General features: G+C 45.3%; 1 protein-coding gene across 1 annotated transcript; it reads left to right on the plus strand.

The window, feature by feature from the left end:
• The first annotated feature begins 14,121 nt into the window (after positions 1 to 14,121).
• LOC122159148 (matrix Gla protein) lies at positions 14,122 to 19,299 on the plus strand. The gene is made up of 5 exons (XM_042816377.1): positions 14,122 to 14,185; positions 16,464 to 16,596; positions 16,765 to 16,800; positions 17,918 to 17,993; positions 18,922 to 19,299. Exons 2-5 carry the CDS (start codon positions 16,536 to 16,538, stop codon positions 19,058 to 19,060), a joined length of 312 nt encoding a protein of 103 aa, XP_042672311.1. The 5' UTR covers positions 14,122 to 14,185; positions 16,464 to 16,535; the 3' UTR covers positions 19,061 to 19,299.
• The last annotated feature ends 2,043 nt before the right edge of the window (positions 19,300 to 21,342 follow it).

Here is a 21,342-nt window from a genome sequence, read left to right on the forward strand (position 1 = left end):
AAGCCCGAGATGCAGATTAAGGAATGGAAGCTGTGGCAGAATGGCAGTAGAAAATTGCATTGCAAGGTAGGGACTATTTCCACAGTGCATTAGAAGGAGAGGCTGTTGTCAGTTTATTGACCTCAGATGTCTGAGGTCTCACTGCTGGCACACAGAGGATGGGGACTTTGCAGGCAAGGGGTCTGAGCCATCTCTGTTCTGCTGTATTAGATGCATGCAGTGGCCTTTCCTCATAGTTGGCTCTGCATCCTTTGGCATGGAGTATGGATGCTCCTGTCAAACAGTGACTGCATTGTCTCTTGGGGCTTGAGAGACTTGGCTTGAGACAGGGAGACTAAGAGGCGTAAAGCTGAGAAACCTCAACATTTTTCAGAGATCGGCCCAAGGCAAAAAACTGGGAATAGAAAGGAGTTGTACTTGTGAATGAAGCAAACACAGATGCCCACTTCAGAGGGATAGGTGAAGAGCTGAAGGGGATGCAAAGAAACTGCTAACCACCACAGTGAAGGGCACAGCAAGAAGGATCTGTGTACAACAGAGAGGCAGGTGTTAACCATGCATTAGTTCTTGCCTCCTCCATGTGAATCTGGCTGATGTCTCTTATCAGCCTGAGGCTCTGTCACTTACGCAGCCAGATTTACCTGCTGTTGTGCTCTGACCTCCCTTCTTCTCCACTTACATAAAGCAAGACTGTTGCTGTAAAAGTCATTTAGGGAATCAGTATTGATGCCCATTTCCAGGGGAAAGCGAGATGACCAAAACAATATTCTGGAATGTGCCTTGTGTTGGCAAAGCTGACGAAATGTCTCCTTGCACAGAGAGCTCTCTCTTCAGAGGCAGGGGGGTGAGCAACATGGGGTGTCAGAACTCTGTAGTTGCAGAATCAACACAGAATCACAGAGTCATTAAGATTGGAAAGACCTCTAGGATAATCTCCAGTAACCAGCCCATCCCCACCATGCTCACTAACCATGTCCCTCAGTGCCACATTCACATGGTTCTTGAACACTGTCAGTGATGGTGACTCCACCATCTCCCTGGGCAGCCTGTGCCACTGCTGCACCACTCTTTTGGAGAAGAAAAGTTCTTCCCTTGTCAGTTCCCTTGTTCAGTTCTTTTCTTGTCAAAGTTGAGTGCTCCCTAACCTCTGGTTGGCATATAGCTTATGGAAACTGTTGGTATCTGGATGCAGACAGATAATTACAATGAAGACGTCAGTGAAGAGGTGAGTTTGGGGCATTATGTGCTGTACATTTCTTCAGGCTGGTAAAAGTGGAGGCACCTGCCCTCAGCCCTTAAAGGTCTTCCACAGAGACGTGTTGAGGAGCCATGACATTGTGGATGTTCCCAGTGTCACGCACCTATGTGGTACAAACCAAACAGTGTGTGGGTAACCAGCCTGCTGCACGGGTGTCTGAGGTTTATGTCTTGGCCCTGTATGGACATGACAACTGCAGAACCTGGGCACAGCAACGTGACTTTTCCTCAGGGCCAGAGGGAAACAAACAGGATGTGAATGGAGCCGTGGTTCTGCAAACAAGCCCTGGAGCAAAAGCAACATCCCCAGTGACCCTGTTCACTCTGTACACAGATAATTATAGGAACAGCTTTTTGGGATTTTCTCTGTGTACACGGTGAGCAGGGAGGTTCATTCCTTCTGCACCTTCCTGAGCTCAGCCCAAAACCAATAATCGTGGGATCCACAACAACTGCAGGAAAAGCCTGTATTTACTAGGAGGACTTGCAAAGTGGTGGTAATGGAGCCAGGGGTCTTGGTCTGCCTTATTCCCCATGCTCTGAAGCTTCTACAGCGCAGCTTTAGTGGTGGGTTTAGTCACTGCAATGGTGCATCTAAGGAAATAAACAGAGGCAGAATCTCATGGAGGGACAAACTCTGTTTGTTGTTTTATTTTGGGTTTGGGCCCCAGCTGTATTATCCCTGACTTGAGTTTGTGACGTATGTAGGCCAGATGTTTGGAGCTGCTTGAGGATACAAGGCCAGCTTTCAGGAGGAGGAAGAGCTAGATGCAAATCGACATAGGGCAGGACACTGTGTGAAAGCCCCTGCTTTGCAGCAATGCCTGAACCCAAAGAATCTGTGAATATTTAAGCTAGCAGCTGAGTCTGCCCAGCAGCAAATCTGGGCTTTGTCAGCATTTGAGACTGCTGTCTTTACCCCAGGGAATGGGGATTGGGTTGCACCATGACGCAACTTCACATTCATCCTTTCTGAGAAAGGATTTGGGCCTCCAGGAGCAGAACATTGAAAATGCCTGGAGGTTCAGTGGGGGGACTGACATTTTTGTGTTTTCTCCACCCGAACTCTTTAGTATGAAATAAATGAATGTCTCTTAGAGTTGAAGACAGGGTCCAATGAACAATACCCACATAGCCTGCTTGGGGATAAGCCAAGTCCTCATGGTACTGCTCAGCTATCTCAGACACTTACTACAGCCCTCTCCTCAATGTGTCCTGATCTTTGGTGGGATATTTCCCCACTCACTGTAAAGCTTTCATCAGCTTGAGCAAGGATGGTAAAAGGGGAAATTCAGTATCGTATGGGGGTATTAGTCAACAGCTGGCTGTTGACTGGAGAAGAGGAAGCTCAGGGAAACCTTATCGCTCTCTGCAATGACCTGAACACAGGTTTCAGCAAGGTGGGGTTCAGCCTCTTCTCCCAGGTGTAGCAATAGGACAAAAGCGGTTGACCTCAAGTTGCACCAGAGGAGGTTCAGGTTGGATATGAGGAAGAATTTCTCCTCAGAAAGAGCAGTGCAGCAGCAGCACAGGCTGCCCAGGGAGGTGGTGCAGTCACCATCCCTGGAGGTGTTCCAGAACCGTGTGGATGTGGCACTGAGGGACACGGTCAGTGGGCATGGTGGGGATGGGCTGATGGTTGGGATAAGTGATCTTAGAGATCTTTTCCAACCTTAATAATTCTGTGATTCTATGATATCTGCAGTTTCAGTTGTTAGAGTCACTGTCTCTGTTCACTCCTGTCTTTGAGCACAGAATTTGTTTCCTCCCTTTTTTTTGTAGCATAGGCCCAAACCAAAGTCTAAATATTGCTGAATGCAGGAGAATTAAATCTCTGTAGGTTTAATTCCAATCCAGGTAGAACCTAGAAGTTCAATCCAAACATGTCTGCACCTAAAGCATGTTGTAGAGTGCTGTGTCTGGTCATGAGTGGCTTCTGAGCTGCTGGGAGTCTAGTCAGCAGGAGAAGGGCCAGAATAACCTGAAGGAGAGGAGATGACTCTGCTTTCTGAGCATGGGGTGGCCTGGAGATTGGAGGAGGAAGAGTGAAGATTTCAGTTACGGTAAGTACTGCTATCCTCTTTATAATAAAAGGAGGAAGGGCATAGCAGGCTGACACCTCTGCTTGTCCAAAAGGAATCTGGACCAACAAATCCAGGGAGTGACACCAGAAGAAAACCCTCCCTGGCAGGTGGACAGACCACAGGGCTTAATCACTCCGCACCTCTACACAGGACACTGCCCCTCAGCACCACTAACAGCAGCCCATGGGCTGACAAGGAGGCGGGGGCAGTTGACACTGGAGGGGGAAATATTGTCTGAAGGATGCAGCTGGGGAAGTGGTTTGCAGAAGCATGAAGGAGCAGGACAGCGAAAAGCCAGAGGTTGGTGTGGGAGGAGGAAGGGACTTGACCAGAGGGTGATGCTGTCAGGGACAGGCAAGGGTCAGTGTAGAAGGTGCTGGGTGGATACCACAGGGAGCTGATAATGATGGGGAGGAGAACATAGTAGGGTTTTTTTCTGGGGCTGTGAATCAAGTTCCTCTGTGAGCCACTTTGGCTCAGTCACTAAGAAAACTCCAGTGGAAAAACCTGCAAAGCCACAGATGTGCAATGAAGAAGAAAGTACTTGTTCTCTTCTTTGAATTTCTCTCTTCACTGCTAATATATCTAAAAATCTAGGCAGGCAGGCTGTTCCCCTGAGCTGCAGAGCAGCACATTTCTCCAGCTGAGAGGAAAGGCTCTTGAATTACTGCCTGCCTTCTTGCACCAAGCCTCTGGGTATGAAAGTGTTTGCTTGCTTTCTTACCATGGCTGCAGAGCAGCACGGTGTCCTCCTCCCCACATCCTCACCTGAGCTCAAGCCCTTAAATCTATGCTCCACAGCAGCCCTGGAGCCTCCCATGTTCCATGTGCAGGATGAAAAGCCAGGCCTATCTACCTCACAGCCTGAACTCATGAGGTGAGCACAGAACTAGGGAAGTCCCATGCTTCAGAGGTTCAGCAGGCTGTGCTGAAATACCTGTCCCTCCACCATGTGAGGGAGTCTTTGGTGAATCAGGCTGTATGGTTTATGTGGCGTCTGCACCATCAGCATTACTTCATCTATCACCTGAGTGATTGGTTGTATCACTTTCTGTAATTTCTTGCACTGGATTGGGATAACTAATCACTACTTCCACAGGACCAGAAGACATAGGTGCAGTTCACTTCTTGTTCCTCAGTGTGTGGGAAACTGCAGAGAAATGTCAAGTCCCTGGGTTTGCGACTCAGCTATCAAGGGAGTAGGACGGGCTCTTGCAATTTTCCTGCTGTTGTTGATATTAATGACTGGAACCAACAGAATAATCACCCCAAGAAAAAATCTTCATCTGTTTTCTTATCCATGAGTAATACAGGGCTGTATGCCCAAAAGATTGCTTTTTAAAATACAGACATGGATATTTGCAGTATAAATCTGCTGTGCTTTAAGTATTCTTTGGCATTTTGGAATTCTGTGTGGGTGTTGACCCTAGGCTATTTCATGACTTCCCATTTTATTTTCCTTGGCCAATTACTTTTATTATTTGGCTGAAATGCAGAAGAGACAGACAATAACTTACACCAGATAACAAAGGAAGCCTGTGGGCAGAACTGGAAAGTGAACCTGGATCTGCCGGATCCAGATATCCCTAGCCAGACCTTCTCAGATATCCACATGGCCGGACCTTCTCTTCACTCTCCATCTCCCTGTGACTATCAAAGTTGAAGTGACAGTCTTTCAAAGAATATCTGTACATACAGAGAATTTTAGAAGATCTATGGAAACCTATGAATGATCCACTGCCTGGTACATTTAACTTTGGCAAGAGCTTTGGCAATGCATCAGCACAGTAGACAGGAAGGGACTGCTCATTGCAAAAAGATTCGGGGCATTTCTGATGTTATAACTGAAACAGTGATGCTTGTATCATGGCATCTTTAAAAAGTTATCACTTTCCGTATACCTGTTCTGTCATTTGGATGTCTGATGTTGCCACAGCTAATGAATCTTCCAGCTATTTCACCTTGCAATTCCCTAGTACTGAAACAGTGAATCCTTGGTGATCTGCTAATGACCACTACTGCAGAGAGATACAAAGCACTCTGGAAAGATGCTGTCCTCCCTGAGAGAAGCAAACAGGAACAGGGTACCCTGAGAAACACAGCAGGGCTGTCCTCAGTATCCAAAACCTCTCTCCTGCCTTTCTGCCTTCTCTTTTCTGCATGGAGACTTTCATGGGTGCAAACAACTACGCAGACCCTCACAGACTCTAAGGATGGAACAGAGTGTACCTGCACCCCTCTCCCTTCTCACTTCCCATCTTTTTTTTTTTTTGTGAGGGGTGGCCTTTGGACTCTGGCTATGAGTTTATTTCTCTGTTTGCCTATCCCTTACACTAGAGGCATTGTTGTCCCAAGCACAACCCTGCTGCTCCTGAGGGAAGGTGCCTGCCACAATGCACGTGCTCCAGGCACTCTCTTCTAGAAATATCACAGGCAAACTGGGAATGAGAATCCACCAGACACCCTTCTTCCCAGAGGTGGTGAAGCAACATGTTGCAACACAAGGGAATGGATTTTTTGCCTCACCATGAGGACCCTGTTCACAAATACACTTTTGCTTGGTCTGTGAATCCCGGAACTGGTTTAGTGAAACTAGGTGTTGGCCAGAGAAGAAAAGTCCAAAAGTCACACCATTAGCTTTGTTATGCCAGAATGCAGTGGTTCTGACCATAACACGCTGTTACCTCCTTACCTCCCAGTGCCTTGCAAGGTGCCAAGCTCTCTGGCATCCCTGTGCCTACTTTTTGAATATCCAAGAAGGAGTGTTTGCTTTCATTTGGGCTGGGCTTAACCTGACCGTCTGTCCTTGTGCTAGGAACCCATCATGCACACAAACCCAAAGTCCTCAAATTGGCTGGCTGCTATTCATAGCTGTGACAACCAAGCTTAAAGCTTGGCACTGGTTTGTTTATTTTTGATGTATTAAATCTGTCTCTGTGAATTTCCCTTTGACAGGCAGAGACATGCCAGGTTTGGGAAGCGTATGTGGGTGGGGGGCTTTGTTTCCAGATGAACACTTTCCTCTGCTGGTTTTCTCCCAGCCCCACCATCCACTCACAGAATTCACAGGTGGTTGGGAAAAGAAGCAAATACTCCCAACCAACAGCACAGAGGACAGGGCTGGGAGAAAAAGAAATGCCACCTGCCCCAAAATGCTCAAAACATGGAGATGGCAGAATCCTGAGAGGGGCATCAGGGTACAGAGGCTTCAGCTGGCTTCTGTGTAGCATCCCAGCATCTGTGATATGTTACTGGAGAACAGCAACAGATTATCACTATACTGATAGCACATGGGTGGGCAGAGACATCAGTTAACACGGAAAAGAGCTCCAGGGGATGAAGAAGAAGGTGAACTGGATGTCCAAGCCTTTGGGACACCTGCATATCATCATCTGTCATCACCAAGCTCGAGGCTTGGGAGGCCAACTGGTGATAAAGGGGTCCTTGGCTGAGAAAAGTGCTCCTGCCAGACAGGCATCTCCTGTGGAGAACAAGGACAGGCACGTAACTAACAACACATCACTCCCTTCTTGGGCTTGTACAGAACTCAGCACAAACAAGATTTTACTGTTCATTAAGCCCTGGGGGGATTGTCTGGGAGAAACTCATTTGACTGTAGACCTTACTGGAGTTAGCTGTTCATTTCAGGTGTGTGCTTAGGTCTCAAAACGGACAAAGGTCTTTGTAAGATCTAGAGAGTTTTTTTTTTTTTGATTGGGTGATCCAGCAGGTTCTCCAGTGAAATGATTATTGAGAAAGACAGTTGCCTCCCTCAAAGAGTTAAAGTGACAGGTAGATCATAGAATGATAGAATCATTTGAGTTGGAAGGGACTTTTTGCAGTCATTAGTCCACTTCCCCTGCAATGAACAAGGACACTATAGGGTGCTAAGAGTACCCCCAGCCTGACCTTGGGTGTCTCTGGGGATGGGGCATCTATTGCCTCTCTGGGCAGCCAGTGCCTCACCACCTTAACGATAAAAAACTTTTTCCTTACATCCAATCTAAATCTCCCCTCTATTAATTTTAAACCACTTCCCCTTGTCCTGTCCCAACAGGCCCTGCTGAAGTGTCTGTCCCCTTCCTTTTTACAGCTCCCCATTAGGCACCGAAAGGCTCTCTCAGATCTCCGTGGAGCCTTCTTTTTTCCACGCTGAACAGCCCCAGCTCCCTTGGCCTGTCCTCATAGGAAGGTGTTCATCCATTGGATCATTTCTATGGCCCTTCTCTGGATGTGCTTTATCAGGTGCATGTCTCTCCCATACTGAGGATTCCACTTTTTGAACACTGTACTCAGGTGAGGACTCACGAGTGCAGAGCAGAGGGGCAGGGTCACCTCTCTTGCTGTGCTGACCATGCTCCTTTGGTTGCAGCCCAGGGTATGGGTGGCTTTCTGGGCTGCAAGGGCACACAGCTGGCTCATGTCCAGCTGCCATCCGCCAGTACCCCCACATCCTTTCTGGCAGGACTCTGCTCTGTTCTTTCATCCCCCAGCTTGTACTGGTAGTGGGGGATGCCACAACCCAGGTGCAAGACCTTGCACTTGGATTAATTGAACCTCATGGCTGGACAAGTAATATGGGAGAAGGCTCATTCTACAGATGTCTACGGATGTTTGGTAAATAATATATACACAACAGAGGCTCTCATGCAATATCTGCTTTAGGAAAATTAAATAATATCCTCACTAATCTTAGGCTTAGCCAGCCATCAGTGTTGTAAATGCTTGTGTACTGAACATATGACTCATCCGGTATATCTTACTGGTAAACACAGAACATCACATTCCAGTGTAAATGTGGCTGTAAGAAGGAGTCTGCAAAGGTAGAAATCTCAATAGTATACAGCTTACTGGGAGCTAGGAAGTATCGCCTATGGAACCCATTGGTAGAACAAAGGGGAAAAATCTGTTTAGTTAAAGGCCCAGGAAGGACAAATTCTCTTTTTGGTGAAAGTCTTTAATGAAAAGTCCTACTAAGGAAAAACCTCTAGTGATTTTGGTTCTGCTACTGAATTTTAAAATGCCATCCTTTATCACATACAGTGAGAAAAATGGGTGATTAATGTCAGCACAGTGGACCCCAAAGAACGTTGACCAAGACAAGTGAGGGAGGAGGCTGAGTCCAAGAATGTCACCTTATACCTGCAGCACTGATGCTCTTTTTGTGTATTTGATCTGGATTTGCCCATGGCATCTGTTTAGAAAGAGGGAAGAGCTCTGAGTCAAAGAGAGAAGAGCTCTGAGGAAAGTTTCTTATCACATAGACCACTGCCAAAGCTACACAATGGCATGAGATGCTTTTGGCAGAAGAGTTTTTCATACTGAAGATATCATAAAATGTCGGTATGGTACATTTTGGTAACACAATTTGTACTGAATGAAGTTGCAGTAGTGGAGTAACAGAAATCAGTGTGAGACACTATAAGAAGGGAAGGCTTTGTTTCAAACCACATTGATTTTGCTCATTCAGACAAATATTCATAACCACATAGTCACAAACAGCAGGACATATTTGTCATAATGTTTGGTTTCCTTGCAGTGACACAGAATGCAGGGTTCTACAGTCTTCATTATGTCACCCTGGGTTTTTCATAGCTTGATTACTACATGCTCATTTTAGACGCATTTTCAACATCTTTCAGGAACTGACAGTATTTGTGGTCTTTTGTCTCTACACCTTTTCCCACCTCTGAGTATCATTACACCTTACTGTTTTTTGTCTCCTCATCTACGTATGTTATGGTTCATTCTCATTCTTTTTCATAGCACTGTCATCTCTAATTATTTGATTTTGTGCTGGGAACTTAACGATCTCCTAATCAATGGTGCCATCACTATGTGCTGTTCTTGTAGCCCTTCTTCTGCCTTTCTTCCAAGTGCTTCCACATCCAGATCTCTCGTTCCATTTATACCAATCCCATTGCTTCTTTTACAGTGTAAAGGAAGTTATGGCTTCTAGTGATAAAGTCATTATCCCCGGTAAAGCAATGAATTCTGGATCCAGTGCCATTTCATGAAGAAGAGAAAACAAATTCAAAAGCAATAAAAATTGATCCATCTTTTGTTCTCCTTTCAAAATTATTTCCTGCTTTATGAGAACATTTCTTTGTAAAAATAATAGGAAGATTTAATAAACAATAAATATATCTCCAAAGAGAGTATAATTAGTGCGTGAAATTCATTATTATTGAAGGTCATCTAGTCTTGGCAAGTATGTGATGTTAGGAACATTAACATCATTTGTAGTTATGCACCAGAAGATAAGAAGAATCAGACTTAATTCTTCAAGAGATAAGAAAGTCTTTCTTCTCACCACAAACATTATTTCACAATTAGCTGGGTATCACACATTTGCCTCCAGTCCTCCAATCTTCCTTTGAAGCCTATCAGCTCCTGACGACAAACAGAGCCCAAGATCAGGGCTTGGTATGCCACAGAAAATGTTATTTACTTACTAAAGACAAAATTTATGATGCTATACATGTACTGAACCGAAAACAGAGCAAAGAAACAGTAGTGCTTGTAAATATTTCAGTGGTCTCCTGCATTCAAGACAGCACAGAAATGTTTCAGTCTGATCTGGACTTCACAAGGACTGGTAGATTTTGGATTTAAGTTCACTATCTAAGTTCACTGTCACACTATCTAAGTTCAGTGGTTAAAAAAGTCACAATATTTTTCTTTTTTATTTACCAGATGGATGAGCAAAGTGAAACAGCAGCTGCTTTCTTATCGCTCTGCATGTCTGTACAGGAAATACGGTGGGCAAATCTCATCTGATCCCAAGGAATGAATCACGTCAGTACATTTTTGTGTTCATGTGGTGAAGTGAAAGGGTTGGGAGTGGACAAGGAGGAGTGATTTCTGCACCCCTTTCCCACAAGAGTGCGACCCAGAAGTATGCTCTGTTTTTACAGTCAGATTTCAAATTTTTTCTTTGCTTGGTTTTTAATGGGATACTGGGAGTATAAGCAATGTTAGTTACTTGTATTGTTTAATCCCCGCAAAGGAGCCTCTGCCAATGTTTTCAACATCCAAATATTAACAATATCCTTTCTCTTCCTTCCTTCCCAGACAGTAGAAGAAATAGGCTTGGTCTATGTGGATATGTGTGGGTGGGTGGAGGTGAAGCCAAAGGAAGCAATAGAGTTAGCTTTTAGCCCTGAATGCTTTGGTTACTTTTTTTTTTCCAATGAATTAAATATCCTTGGTCTGGCTTCTGTGAAATTCTGCTCTTCTGTGCTATGAATTTCCCGTTACCAGTAATATTTTTCTCAATGTTTCAGGCAAATACAGCTGTTCTGGGAAGTCCTGGCCAAACATGAAGAGTTGGTATTTGAGCTAAATAAATGATATTTCATGGAGAGTGCTATGTATTGGAGTTGAAGGCTTGAGCAGCAAGCAAAAGTGGAAAGTAATGACTTCGCATTGAACTGTGCTGCTGACCCCAAACATTCCTGTTTTTATATCCGGCTTGAGATTTTTCCAGGACACTGGGCTTCATTTTTAGGTCTGATGGATTACAAGAACTGACTTCGAGGATCACAACTCCATAGATAATGGCTGTGAATTTATACCTGGTCTGAATCACAACAGATTGAAAATTAGTCGCCAACAGCAGACAGCAGCTAAAAAATTAGTCGCATACAGCAGCTAAAAAACCCAATCTGTCAATCAACTAACCAACCAACCAACAACCAAAGAAGCCTTACAGCTCACAAATTGGAAACCTCTTTTTACGAAAGTGGCTGATGGGGATACAAGCCCAGGTTCTGTAGAACACAGCAAGTGAAGGAAGAATGATCATTTTACCTCTGGATTTGATCAGAGAGGAAACTTCTGGGCCTTTTCATGGCATTTAACTTCAGTCCTACTCCTTGGCACTGGTCTACTGAGCAACCAGTCAGTTTGAATATGAGAATATGTTCCATGTATGTTGCTGGGCAAACTCACTGAAAGTCATCATGTAGCATGGAAAAGGGAATTTCTAAAGTGATCTTGGTCTAAAACTTCGGAGGAAGCATGAAAGAAAATAACTATGAACTGGCATGGGGATCTTTGTCCTTCTCCATAGAAGACTGACACTACTTACAAACTTCAGGCGTTAGTTTCTAAAATACTCCTAAGACTGTGCATGGCGTATTTGCTTTGTTAGAATGAATGTCAATTAGAACCAGTAGGTATTTTCCCACTATAATCTTCTTTTTGCACAAAGCTGTAAAGCTGGTGACAAAATTCTTCTCAGGGAAAAGGTAGAAACTGATTTCAAAGATATGTATTCAAGTATTTTAAGCAAAAGAAAAACAAAGCTTACTTCTTATGAAATTACTCATTAATCCCTACGACTGAAATGGAAATGAATCATGTTGATTATTTTGAAATAATTTTTTTGTTTGTTTTTTATGAAACTAGATTTCTCTGGTTTATATGTACACCATTTCTTTTAATTTTTGAGAATTTTTAAATCTCGTTTTGAAATGTCTAAATTTGAGTTTTTCCCAGGTTGAACAACGGATTTTTGAACTAGCTGTAGGGTTAATATCGGGTAGTGGAGTGAGTTTGTTGCCAAAACTAGCACACACTCAGATACGGATATCAAGTTCTTTAAATGTCTGAAATGTGTTCCATTTATTTTTATTTCATACTCTTCTGACTAGCTTCTGTGTTTAAAAATCATCCCTCTTTCTAAAGCTCAGTGTCAGTATGCTAGTTTTCAGCACGATTTATTTCATGAGGTTGTTGACTTTAATTATATTGTGGATACTCAGACACTGTTACTTAGTGGCTGAATTATACTTGCTCCTTGGATCTATTCCTAGGCATTACTTAGGACTAAATGAAAAAGTAAAAATAAAGTCTTGTTTTCTCATGTGCTGTAGAACTAGTTGTTCCAAAAAGCACTTGTTTATCATGTTGAGAAATCACTAAGCCGTAGCCCATGTGGTGGCTGACTAACTTACATCCTGAAACATGGGAGTGAGCTTGGAAAGGGCTGTCCAGATCAGTGTGTTCAGTTCTTGGTACTCTGGGCATCCCGGGTTTGGAACTCACCTTTGAAATGCCATGAATGCAATGGAGCTGGTGGAGTTTATTTCCCTGATGTAGTGCTCAGCAAGTGCCAAAGCCTTCCTAGAGGCAATCAGAGTGGCTTATATAATTCTACCTTCCTAGTGCTTACTGCAGCACACTCATAGAAAACAAAGTCTATCTTTTCATTGAGCTCAATGAGCTGTTCCTTTACTTTCCTTCTCTATTTTCAAAACAGCCCTTTTTTCCTCTCCTTCTCTAGGAATTCTCAGTCATCCCTTCTACTGATGTTCCCTTATTACTTTGTGTCATCAGCTAACCTCCTCAGCAAGTATTCCCTTTCTGAGCAGTCATTAACGGAAATATTCAGTTAAAACAATTCAAAGATGTACTCAAATGGCAGTTTCTCAACGTTTCTCCTTTCCACTGCTCAAACTTCTGTCCCATTTGTCTGCTTCCTTATCATCTCACAGTTTTGACTTTAATGCCTATCTTATCTGATTTAACTAATAGAGCGCCAGATGGTACTGTGGCCAAAGCTATTCAGTATAGTTGAGAACAATCAGACCTTCTATGCCTCAGTTTCCCTCAGGGTGCTGTGTAGCACAGGGCTGAATATTCAGCAGTACCTGAGAGGCAGTAGAGGGAGCACAAAAGATGTTCTGCTCTTTCTACTGCTTTTCAGAGGTAGTTTGAGACAATGACTCCAATACCCTCAGGATATACAGGGAACATTTTACTCCTTCTCTCTTGTACTGGCAAGAATTAAATAAGAAGACAGAGCTCCAGCTCTCCTCTGACATTTCAGAGATCAGGGCAGAGCTTTCCTTCCTGCATCACCCTAATGCTTTGCAAGCTGTCTGTAGCAGTAATGGCATGATTCCAAACCAGGAATTTCCATGTCAGGTTTCTGTTCTCAGTCTCCGCCAGTCTCTTGCTTGTGCAAGGACACACATAATGTGGTACCATTGTGCCACAGACAGGTCTGAACTTTCCACAGTGAAAACTGGAGCCAGCAGTGTGCCCTCACAGCCCAGAAAGCCAACCATGGATTGGGCTGCATCAAAAGTAGCATAGCCAGCAGGGTGAGGGAGGTGATCCTGCCCCTCTGCTCTGTGCTGGTAAGACCTCACCTGAGCACAGTGTCCAGACACAGAGTCCTCAGCACAGGAGAGATATGGAGCTTGGCTGAGCTGGAGCACTGCTGGCATGGATTCATGCATAGGCTTGGCATCCTGGTGTGGTGCACATGGGCACCTGACCTGGGTATCTTGGGTGTGTTTACAGAGCCAGGAACCCAGGACTCCAGTATCCCAACCCAGCCAGCACCCGTTGTGGGTTTTCCAACGGCTAGTCTAGCTCTGTTGTGGGTCTGGAGGAGGGGGCACCAGTTGCAAAAAGAGCATGAAAGGAAATGGGAGAAGGCCTCCTGCTCCCTACAGATCAACAAGTGCCCTAGCCAGCACCATGGTTTTGCTCAGGGTGGGCATAGAAAAGAGGGAGACTGAGCTTGTCCTTGGACCTCTGTTTATGGGTGCAGAAAGGCAGCCTGGGCTGTGCCTCCCTCACCCTCAGTGCCTGCTCTGGTTCCCTCCTCTTGCTATTGGCTTGAAGTTTTTATTTCCTGGCTGAGGGCTGAAGGTGTTTTGACTGAGAAGGTGGAAGCTTGAGGGTGGATCGAGAGTGGGAAACAGAAGGGGGAGGAGTCACTCATCAATGCTAATAAATAAAAGGCCCTTCTTTTTCCGTGTAGGGCCCAGGACGCTGGAAGAGCTGCCCCTTGGACGAGCTGCAGGCTGGCTGGAAAGAACGGCTCTGTGAGTACGCAGGGACTGCCTCGCTTTGCCTGGATGGCTGCTTGCTATAATGCCTTTCTGAGGCTTCACAGCTGCAAACTGCTAGGAGTGGTTGCTGTGTCTTGTGTAAAACTGTGGTTCTCCATTTCAGCAGGAAACGGGACAGAGGGCTGCTTTTCTGAATATCCTTTTTTGGGGGAACTGTGGAAATCCCTCAGGCATTTGCTGGCGGTTCATCTCACCTTCTCTTTCTGTAGTTCTAACCAGTGGATGCTACTAGAAAGAAAGGAGATTTGGCTCACTGTGCCACACCATGTACTACATATGGGGCAGCTCAGTGATGCTGGGGAGGGGAGGTGTGTGCTGGAAAATCCAGGGTGCAGGCAGAGTGAACAGGAGATCATTCTTTCCAGGGTAAAATGCTCCCTGAAGTCAAGTTTTTGGTATAGAGCCAGAACGTTCATTGATCCCTTGGAAAATGCATTGCTTTTATGGAGAAAAATTAAACATTTGAGTTAAAGGATGTTTGCAGCATTACTCCTGCGGAGATTGCATGAGATACTCCAGGGATCTGTGAGATTCTGAAATTGTAGTGGAGTATTCCAGAGAGTAGAGGGCTCTGCCCTGAGTGAAGATAGGTAAATAAAGACAGTTTGGCTGAAAAGTCTGTTGGAGTTTCCCAGTGTGTAGCATCACTTTCATTCCGAAGTACTCTCAGTACCTTCTTCCCTGTGCCCCACAGTTCTCCTGCTAGGTTCTGTCCCTCAAGCCTACATTTCTTGGCAGTTCGCAGAGCTGACAGGCTGTACAGAACATTCAGGAAACCTACAAAATCCACATTCAGCACTAACTTAAAAACTCCAGGCTCCAAGGAATGCAAACAATCCCAGAGCAGAGAATTCCCTTAAAGAGACCAGAGTGGCGGGGTACAGGGGCAGAAGACAAGTCTCAGTTCTCCTAGAGCAGATTTCTTTTAGGCACAGCCTGGTTTTCACCCTGATTTTAGGCTGAGCACCGAATGGGCATGATGTGGATAATATAGAAGGTGCTGATGGTGGGGGACTGAGCTGCACTTTGCAGCTTGCATAGTCCCAGCCCCACCGCTGCCATGGGAATGCTGGCAGTCACTGAGTACCCACCTCTCCTCACTGCCTTGCCTCTGGTAACCACTCCCCTTTTCTTTTCATCCAACAGCCATCTCTGTAAAAACTACCCTCCCCGCCCCTTCCCATTTAATTCCCTCTTATTGTACCACAGAGCTGGAAAGTCAAACTGCCACCTTATGTCCATCACCGCTGCCTATAACATTGGTCCCAGACGTGCTCCTTTGGTGCTAGCAGGTGAAGTAATGCTCCCAGAGACTGCTGGCCTGGGAGACAAGTCCTGCCTGAAAAGCATTCACTGGCCACCCAGAGAGGTGATGGATGCCCTATCCCTGGAGACATTCAAGGTCAGGCTGGAGGGGCACTGAGCACCTGGATTTAGCTATAGTGTCCCTGTTCATTGCAGGGGGAGTTGGACCGCATGGCTTTTAAAGGTCCCTTCTAACTTAATCAATCCTATGATTCTATGACTTCTGAATTTGGTATCCAGTGGGACAAAGGCTGCTGGTGGCAGCAGTCCTGAAACACATCTCCTTTCAGAAAGATGTTGACCCTTGGGCTAGAAGAGCAGTGCAGGATCACGGTGAAGAGCGCTGAGATAGCACTTTAGGTGCTGCTGTTGTCTCAAATATCACGGTCCTTTCAGCAGAAGGAATCCTTCTGTATCACTGCTTGCAGTGCTGACTTCTTACTCCAGCATCCTTCAGGCTGGGAGGGCATTGGGACCTGGAGGAACGGGCAGCTGAATGTAGGGGAAGTGCCTGGTGCCTTATTCCCTACATCTCCCCCAGCAGAGCTGCCAGGACAGTCTGGGCCCTATTTATCCAGGCAGAGGATGGCGAGGGCAAAGAGAGTGGATCAAAAGTAAAATATGAAAGACAAACATGTACATTTGGGATCAGCACACACCTCTCCCTGCGGGCCCCTGGCAGCCCCTGGAATTCCTTCCACTTGCGGCTGGTTCCTGAGTGAGGAGTGCTGGGACATGCTTGCCTGTGAATTATGGCATCTGTCCCTAAACCAAGAGAGGAAGAGGTATGCTCCCTCTTTACTGAAGCCTGACTCAATCTGCTAATAGAAGCTGTGTTGTAATGGCTCCATATAGCATGCGTACCAACCAGCAGTTGCCTTCCTCAGGTTCTTTCATCCCTCCTGGATCTGTTTTCATAATAAACATTCCACTGTTAATTTTGCAGGAAGGCTCTGTCTGCCTTCAGTGGGAAGAGAGTGAGGCACAGCAAGAGACAGAGTGAGAGAGTCCTTGCACAATGCGTGCTCTCGTCGTCCTTGCGCTCCTGGCCGTCTTGGTCATGGCTGCTACTTGCTATGGTAGGTAAGCTTCTTTTACTGGGTGGAGCAATGACTCCAATGCTGCAGACATCTTTGGGTCTGTTCTGATGTATTACATTCACCTTTAACCCTGCGGATGTGTTCTTCTGGTCTAAAAAACAGTGAATTTCATGTGACTTACACATGTTGTACTCTTTCTTTCCCCAGAGTCCCATGAGAGCATGGAATCCCATGAGTATCTCAGTAAGACTGCTTTACTATTTTCTTGAATTCAAAGTGCACCACAGGCATCTCCAAGGCCATTTCCTTGTACTTTACTGTGGGGATTAAATAGACAGAACCTCTCAGTCCAGGGATACTAAATCTAATGGGTTACAGAGTGTCAGGATAAATAGGAAGAAGATTAAAATGGAATTCACATGTTTGGGCACAATTGCAACTGCTGTGCTTTGCAGCGAGTATAATAAAAACTGGAAAACACAGAGACATGAGTTTAGATCCCTGTTGCATGTACCTAAATCAGGTTGAATGGTACCAGAAAAGGATATTGCTCAAAAAGCTCAGGAGGGTAATGCAGAAGCCAGTAATATGGGTTGATCCTATGCAAGGATGGGAAGAACACAACTCTCTGCACCTTGGAAGAAGCAGGTGGGATGTGTGGGCAGGAGGAATCCTTGTTCTGGAAGAAGGAGTTAGTGTCGCAGGAGAAGCATGTGAGGGTGGAGAGTCACTTAGGAACGAGCAGAGAGTTCAAAGCTAAAAAGAAAATGAACCATCTGGGAGAATGACTTCACAAAGCAGCTAGTCAGAAACACAAGTGGGAGCCAAAGCCTAAGACTCCTCCATGCTACAATAGGACTGTGCTGTTCCTCAGCAAGGACAGAAGGCACTTTCAGGCCCCTCACTTCAAAATTTCCGCAGAGACCTTTGCATTGTGATTGCCTAACCTTGGAGGCAGATGAACTTGTTCAGGCCCTTCCTGTTTTCCATCATAGCTTCACAATCCTGCTAATTCTGCTGTGTGTGCCCAGACCTCCCCTTGGTCTGTGCCACTTGGCACCTATCTCTTGTCCCAGCTCCACCCAGTCAGAGGGGGCTATGGCAGCAGCTTTCCCCAGGGTGGCTTGAGTAACAGGAGAACAAAAGCAGCGTGTGTGCTTCCATAGAGATTGCATTTGCAGAGGGAGAGCTTGTCAATGAGCCAGCAAGGCAGGCAGGAGAGAATATTAGAAGGTCCTGGGTCTCACTGTATGTGGGAGGGCAGACAAGGAGATGGTCACAAATGCGGGAGAGGTCTTTGTAGAAATCAGGTCTTGCTAAAAGTATTTATCTACTCTGAACCACCTCTCGCCTTCTCCAGACCCCTTCCTTAACAGGCAAAGGGCCAACGGCTTCATACGAGATGACACAGGACTAAGAGCTGTTCTTCAGGAGAGGTACGTTATGGCATCAGAACACTGAGGGTGGGAGCATCGAGAGATATCTCTTTGCCAGTGATAGGCTAGTACCAGAGGAGAAGCCACAGTGACTCCTCAGAAGCCTTAGTCCCCCTTTCTTCTTGAGCCAACCCTGGGATAATGAACCATAGAATCATTAAGGTTGCAAAAGGTCACTGGGGTAATCTAGGCCAACCGTCAGCCCATCCCCACCATGCCCACTATCCACGTCCCTCAGTACTACATCCATATTTTTCCTGAACACCTCTCAGAAAGCAGAGTGGGTCCGTGCATTCAAGGGCATGTTCTGCACTGGAGGAGTTCTTTTTAAATTTGTCTGAAGGAAGGAGTAGCAAAAGGAGAAGGAATCAGTGTGGGCCAGCCAGAAGGGAAGCTCAGTTTGAGATCTTGTTCCAGTCCTCAAGACTTGTGCATTATTTGCATAAATTCTTCTAAGTTGCAAAGCCTTTGGTGAGCTTTTCCTCATCTGTAGAACACAGATACAGGCTGTTTTACATCTTATGCAGGGCTTGTGAAAATAAGGGCTGAGGTACAGAAGGGAAACCCTATCATCAGTCTGAGATAGCCCTTAGCAGGAAGCTTCTTGCTCTCCTCTTTCCATGTGTGGGGTTAGGGAAGAGCAGAGAAGAGCTGGAGGGGTCAGACTGGGGGTCTACTCCTGCAGCAATGGGCCGAGATAGGAGCCAGCCTCTTATCCCCACCACCCTACTTAGCCATGAAGTAAAAGGTTACCTAGGGAGGCAACCAAACCTGCTGTAGTCAAACTGACACCCTGAGTACGGTGAACACTGTAATGCCATGGTCTTGGTGGTAGAGGCTGGGATGGACCCTTAGACCGGGTAAGGCAGAAAAGGGCCATAGACAGATATTTAAGATAACACCCCTAATTTTTTTTTTTTTTTTGCAGGATCAGGGAACGTAATAAGGCACCTCAGGAACGTCAGAGGGAGATCTGTGAGGACTTCTACCTGTGTGAACAGTATGCTCTTAACCATGGCTATCCTGCTGCTTACAGGCACTATTTCGGGAGGAGGAGGAATAAGTAAAGATGATCTGTCCCCACCCTGGGGCTTGGACCTCAGGGTAACCTCCTAGGAAAAGCAATAGCTCTGAAACATATTCAGTTGCTTGTGTCCCTGTATGTTATCCTGCCTGCTGCTTCTCTCCCATGTAGCCATGGATTCGTACATTGTGTTAATTAGCGCTGAGCTGATGTAGTAGAGATCAGAGAGAGTTCAGGATGTGGGTGTTTGCTGCACAATAAACTGCTGGTTTGACACTATCATCTCATGACTCACAGTATTTTAGGGGATGACTTTTCATGAAGAAGCTGAGTTTCTTTATCATAGAACCTGGTGCAGATAATGGAAACAAGTCCTTACCACACAATCACATGAGGTTTAAAAGAATGTACAATTATTTTGCTCCGGGGCATACAGCTGACTTATTTTAGACATCACTGGCAAATTTCAGTTCCCAGCCTTAGGACATTTTAAAATGGTCTGGTGTTCAGAAGGCATGGTGAGATGCACTTTTTGAAAATAAAATCTCTTCGAGATTTCCTCACTTGAGTAAACAACATCCAAGTGTCTGTTTAATCCTAAAGACAAAGTTGGTATGAAAACTAGTGACAGAAAAAAACCTGCCAATGGCACCTTGTTCTCCCAGCCACCCTTCGATCCTGGTATATGGTGCTTCTGCAGAAAGGAGCATGTGGCCCAGATTTTATTCATATTTTCATTAGGAGTGCTATTTTATCTCCTTTCTTCCAGAAAACTTTAGCATTAGCCTTTTACTTTGAAATATTATATGGAAATTATTATTTTTTATTTCTTCAGATAAAACCAAGAATGCAGACATAAATTCTCCTTGTTGACACAGAAAATCAGTTTGAATTGTAGAATCATTAGGGTTGGAAAGACCAGGATCATTGAGTCCAATTATCAACCCATGCCTGTGACTGCACTAGACCATTTCTCTCAGTGTGACATCTGCCCTGTTCTTCAACACCTTCAGAAACAGTTGTTTCAACACCTCCCAGGGCAGCCTGTTCCAGTGCATCATCGCTCTTTCGAGGAAGTTTTTACTGATATCCAATCTGAACCTCTCCTGGTGCAACTTGAGGCCATTCCCTCTTGTCCTATTGCTGTTACCTGGGAGAAGAAGCCAACACCACCTCTCTACCACCTCCCTTCAGATTGTTGTAGAGAGTGATAAGGCCTTTCCTGAGCCTCCTCCAGACTGAACAGCCCCAGTTCCCTTAGCCACTCTTCATAAGACTTGTGCTCCAGATTCTTTGCAGCTTCATTGCTGTACTCTGAACATTCTCCACTGCCTTGATGTATTTCTTGTAGAAAGGGGCCCAAAACTGAACACTGTATTCCCTTGTACTTTTTGTTTCCTCTTGTGTCTCTCTGAACCCATGAGGGCGAGGATAGCTGGGAGTCAAATCATTCTGTGAAAAGGCAAGGGACAAATGAGAGATTCAGATCTGAGGAGCAAGGAGCAAGTCCTGTCCTGTGTGGTGAGGAGGTCGTACGATGGGCCTCTGGGAGTGGCAAGTGACTGAAGGAGGCAGTGGGTCTCCTTCTTGGTAGTCACTCTCTCTGTCACCCAGTGGCACCAGGGACAACAGCCAGAACAACAGACAGCAACAGACAACAGCTCCCACCCATCTGTTCTGCTCACTCTGCCTTGGAGGCAGCAGGATGCAGCCACAGCTCTTTGGATACCCATCAGTGTGGGGTGTGCAGGTGTAAAATCCTCAATCTCAGCTCAGCACAGCTTGTTTCATTTTGCACATCTTCAGGTTTCCCCAGTGACCTGCAAATTAGAGAAATGGGAAATACGACAGCACACTGTCAAAGTCTATAAGGTATGAAGTATCAAATTGTTGAATATTCTATGAAATTAAATGTAGAGCCAAATCTACCTTCCAGAGTGGAAACATACATCTTTTCAGAAATATGCTTTGTGGTTTCGCCAACTTGGCAGATGAATCTTTGGGAAGAAAACAGATTTATTTATTGAAAACACTTCTGATAGGAAACTCCACCCTGACAGTTGCTGAGGTTTTGTCCAAAGGAAAAAGTGAGAGAGAAATGAGTGTTGTGAAAAAATGCTGTTCAGATTAGGTATATTTGCACTCTCATTTCTTCTGCATGTTCCTAAAGAGTTGAGTATTAAGATCACCAAAGTCAACAAGTCTGTAGTGTTTGGGTTTGTCTTGACACCGTGACACCACCAAAACAGAATGCATGGGGCAATTGCTGTCTGGGTCTGCGTCCAAAAATATCTAGCACTTCCAACCTCCAGTTTACCCAAATAA

Source organism: Centrocercus urophasianus, unplaced genomic scaffold (genome assembly GCF_019232065.1).
Source record: "Centrocercus urophasianus isolate 14NV4802_14NV808 unplaced genomic scaffold, USGS_Curo_1.0 seq_15, whole genome shotgun sequence".
Classification (NCBI taxonomy): Eukaryota; Metazoa; Chordata; class Aves; order Galliformes; family Phasianidae; genus Centrocercus; species Centrocercus urophasianus.

Coding starts and splice junctions, on each gene's coding strand:
- LOC122159148 (XM_042816377.1), top strand. CDS start 16,536: ATGCGTGCTCTCGTCGTCCTTGCGCTCCTGGCCGTCTTGGTCATGGCT. Junction 16,801..17,917: donor GGAATCCCATGAGTATCTCA/GTAAGACTGCTT, acceptor CGCCTTCTCCAG/ACCCCTTCCTTAACAGGCAA. Junction 17,994..18,921: donor AGAGCTGTTCTTCAGGAGAG/GTACGTTATGGC, acceptor TTTTTTTTGCAG/GATCAGGGAACGTAATAAGG.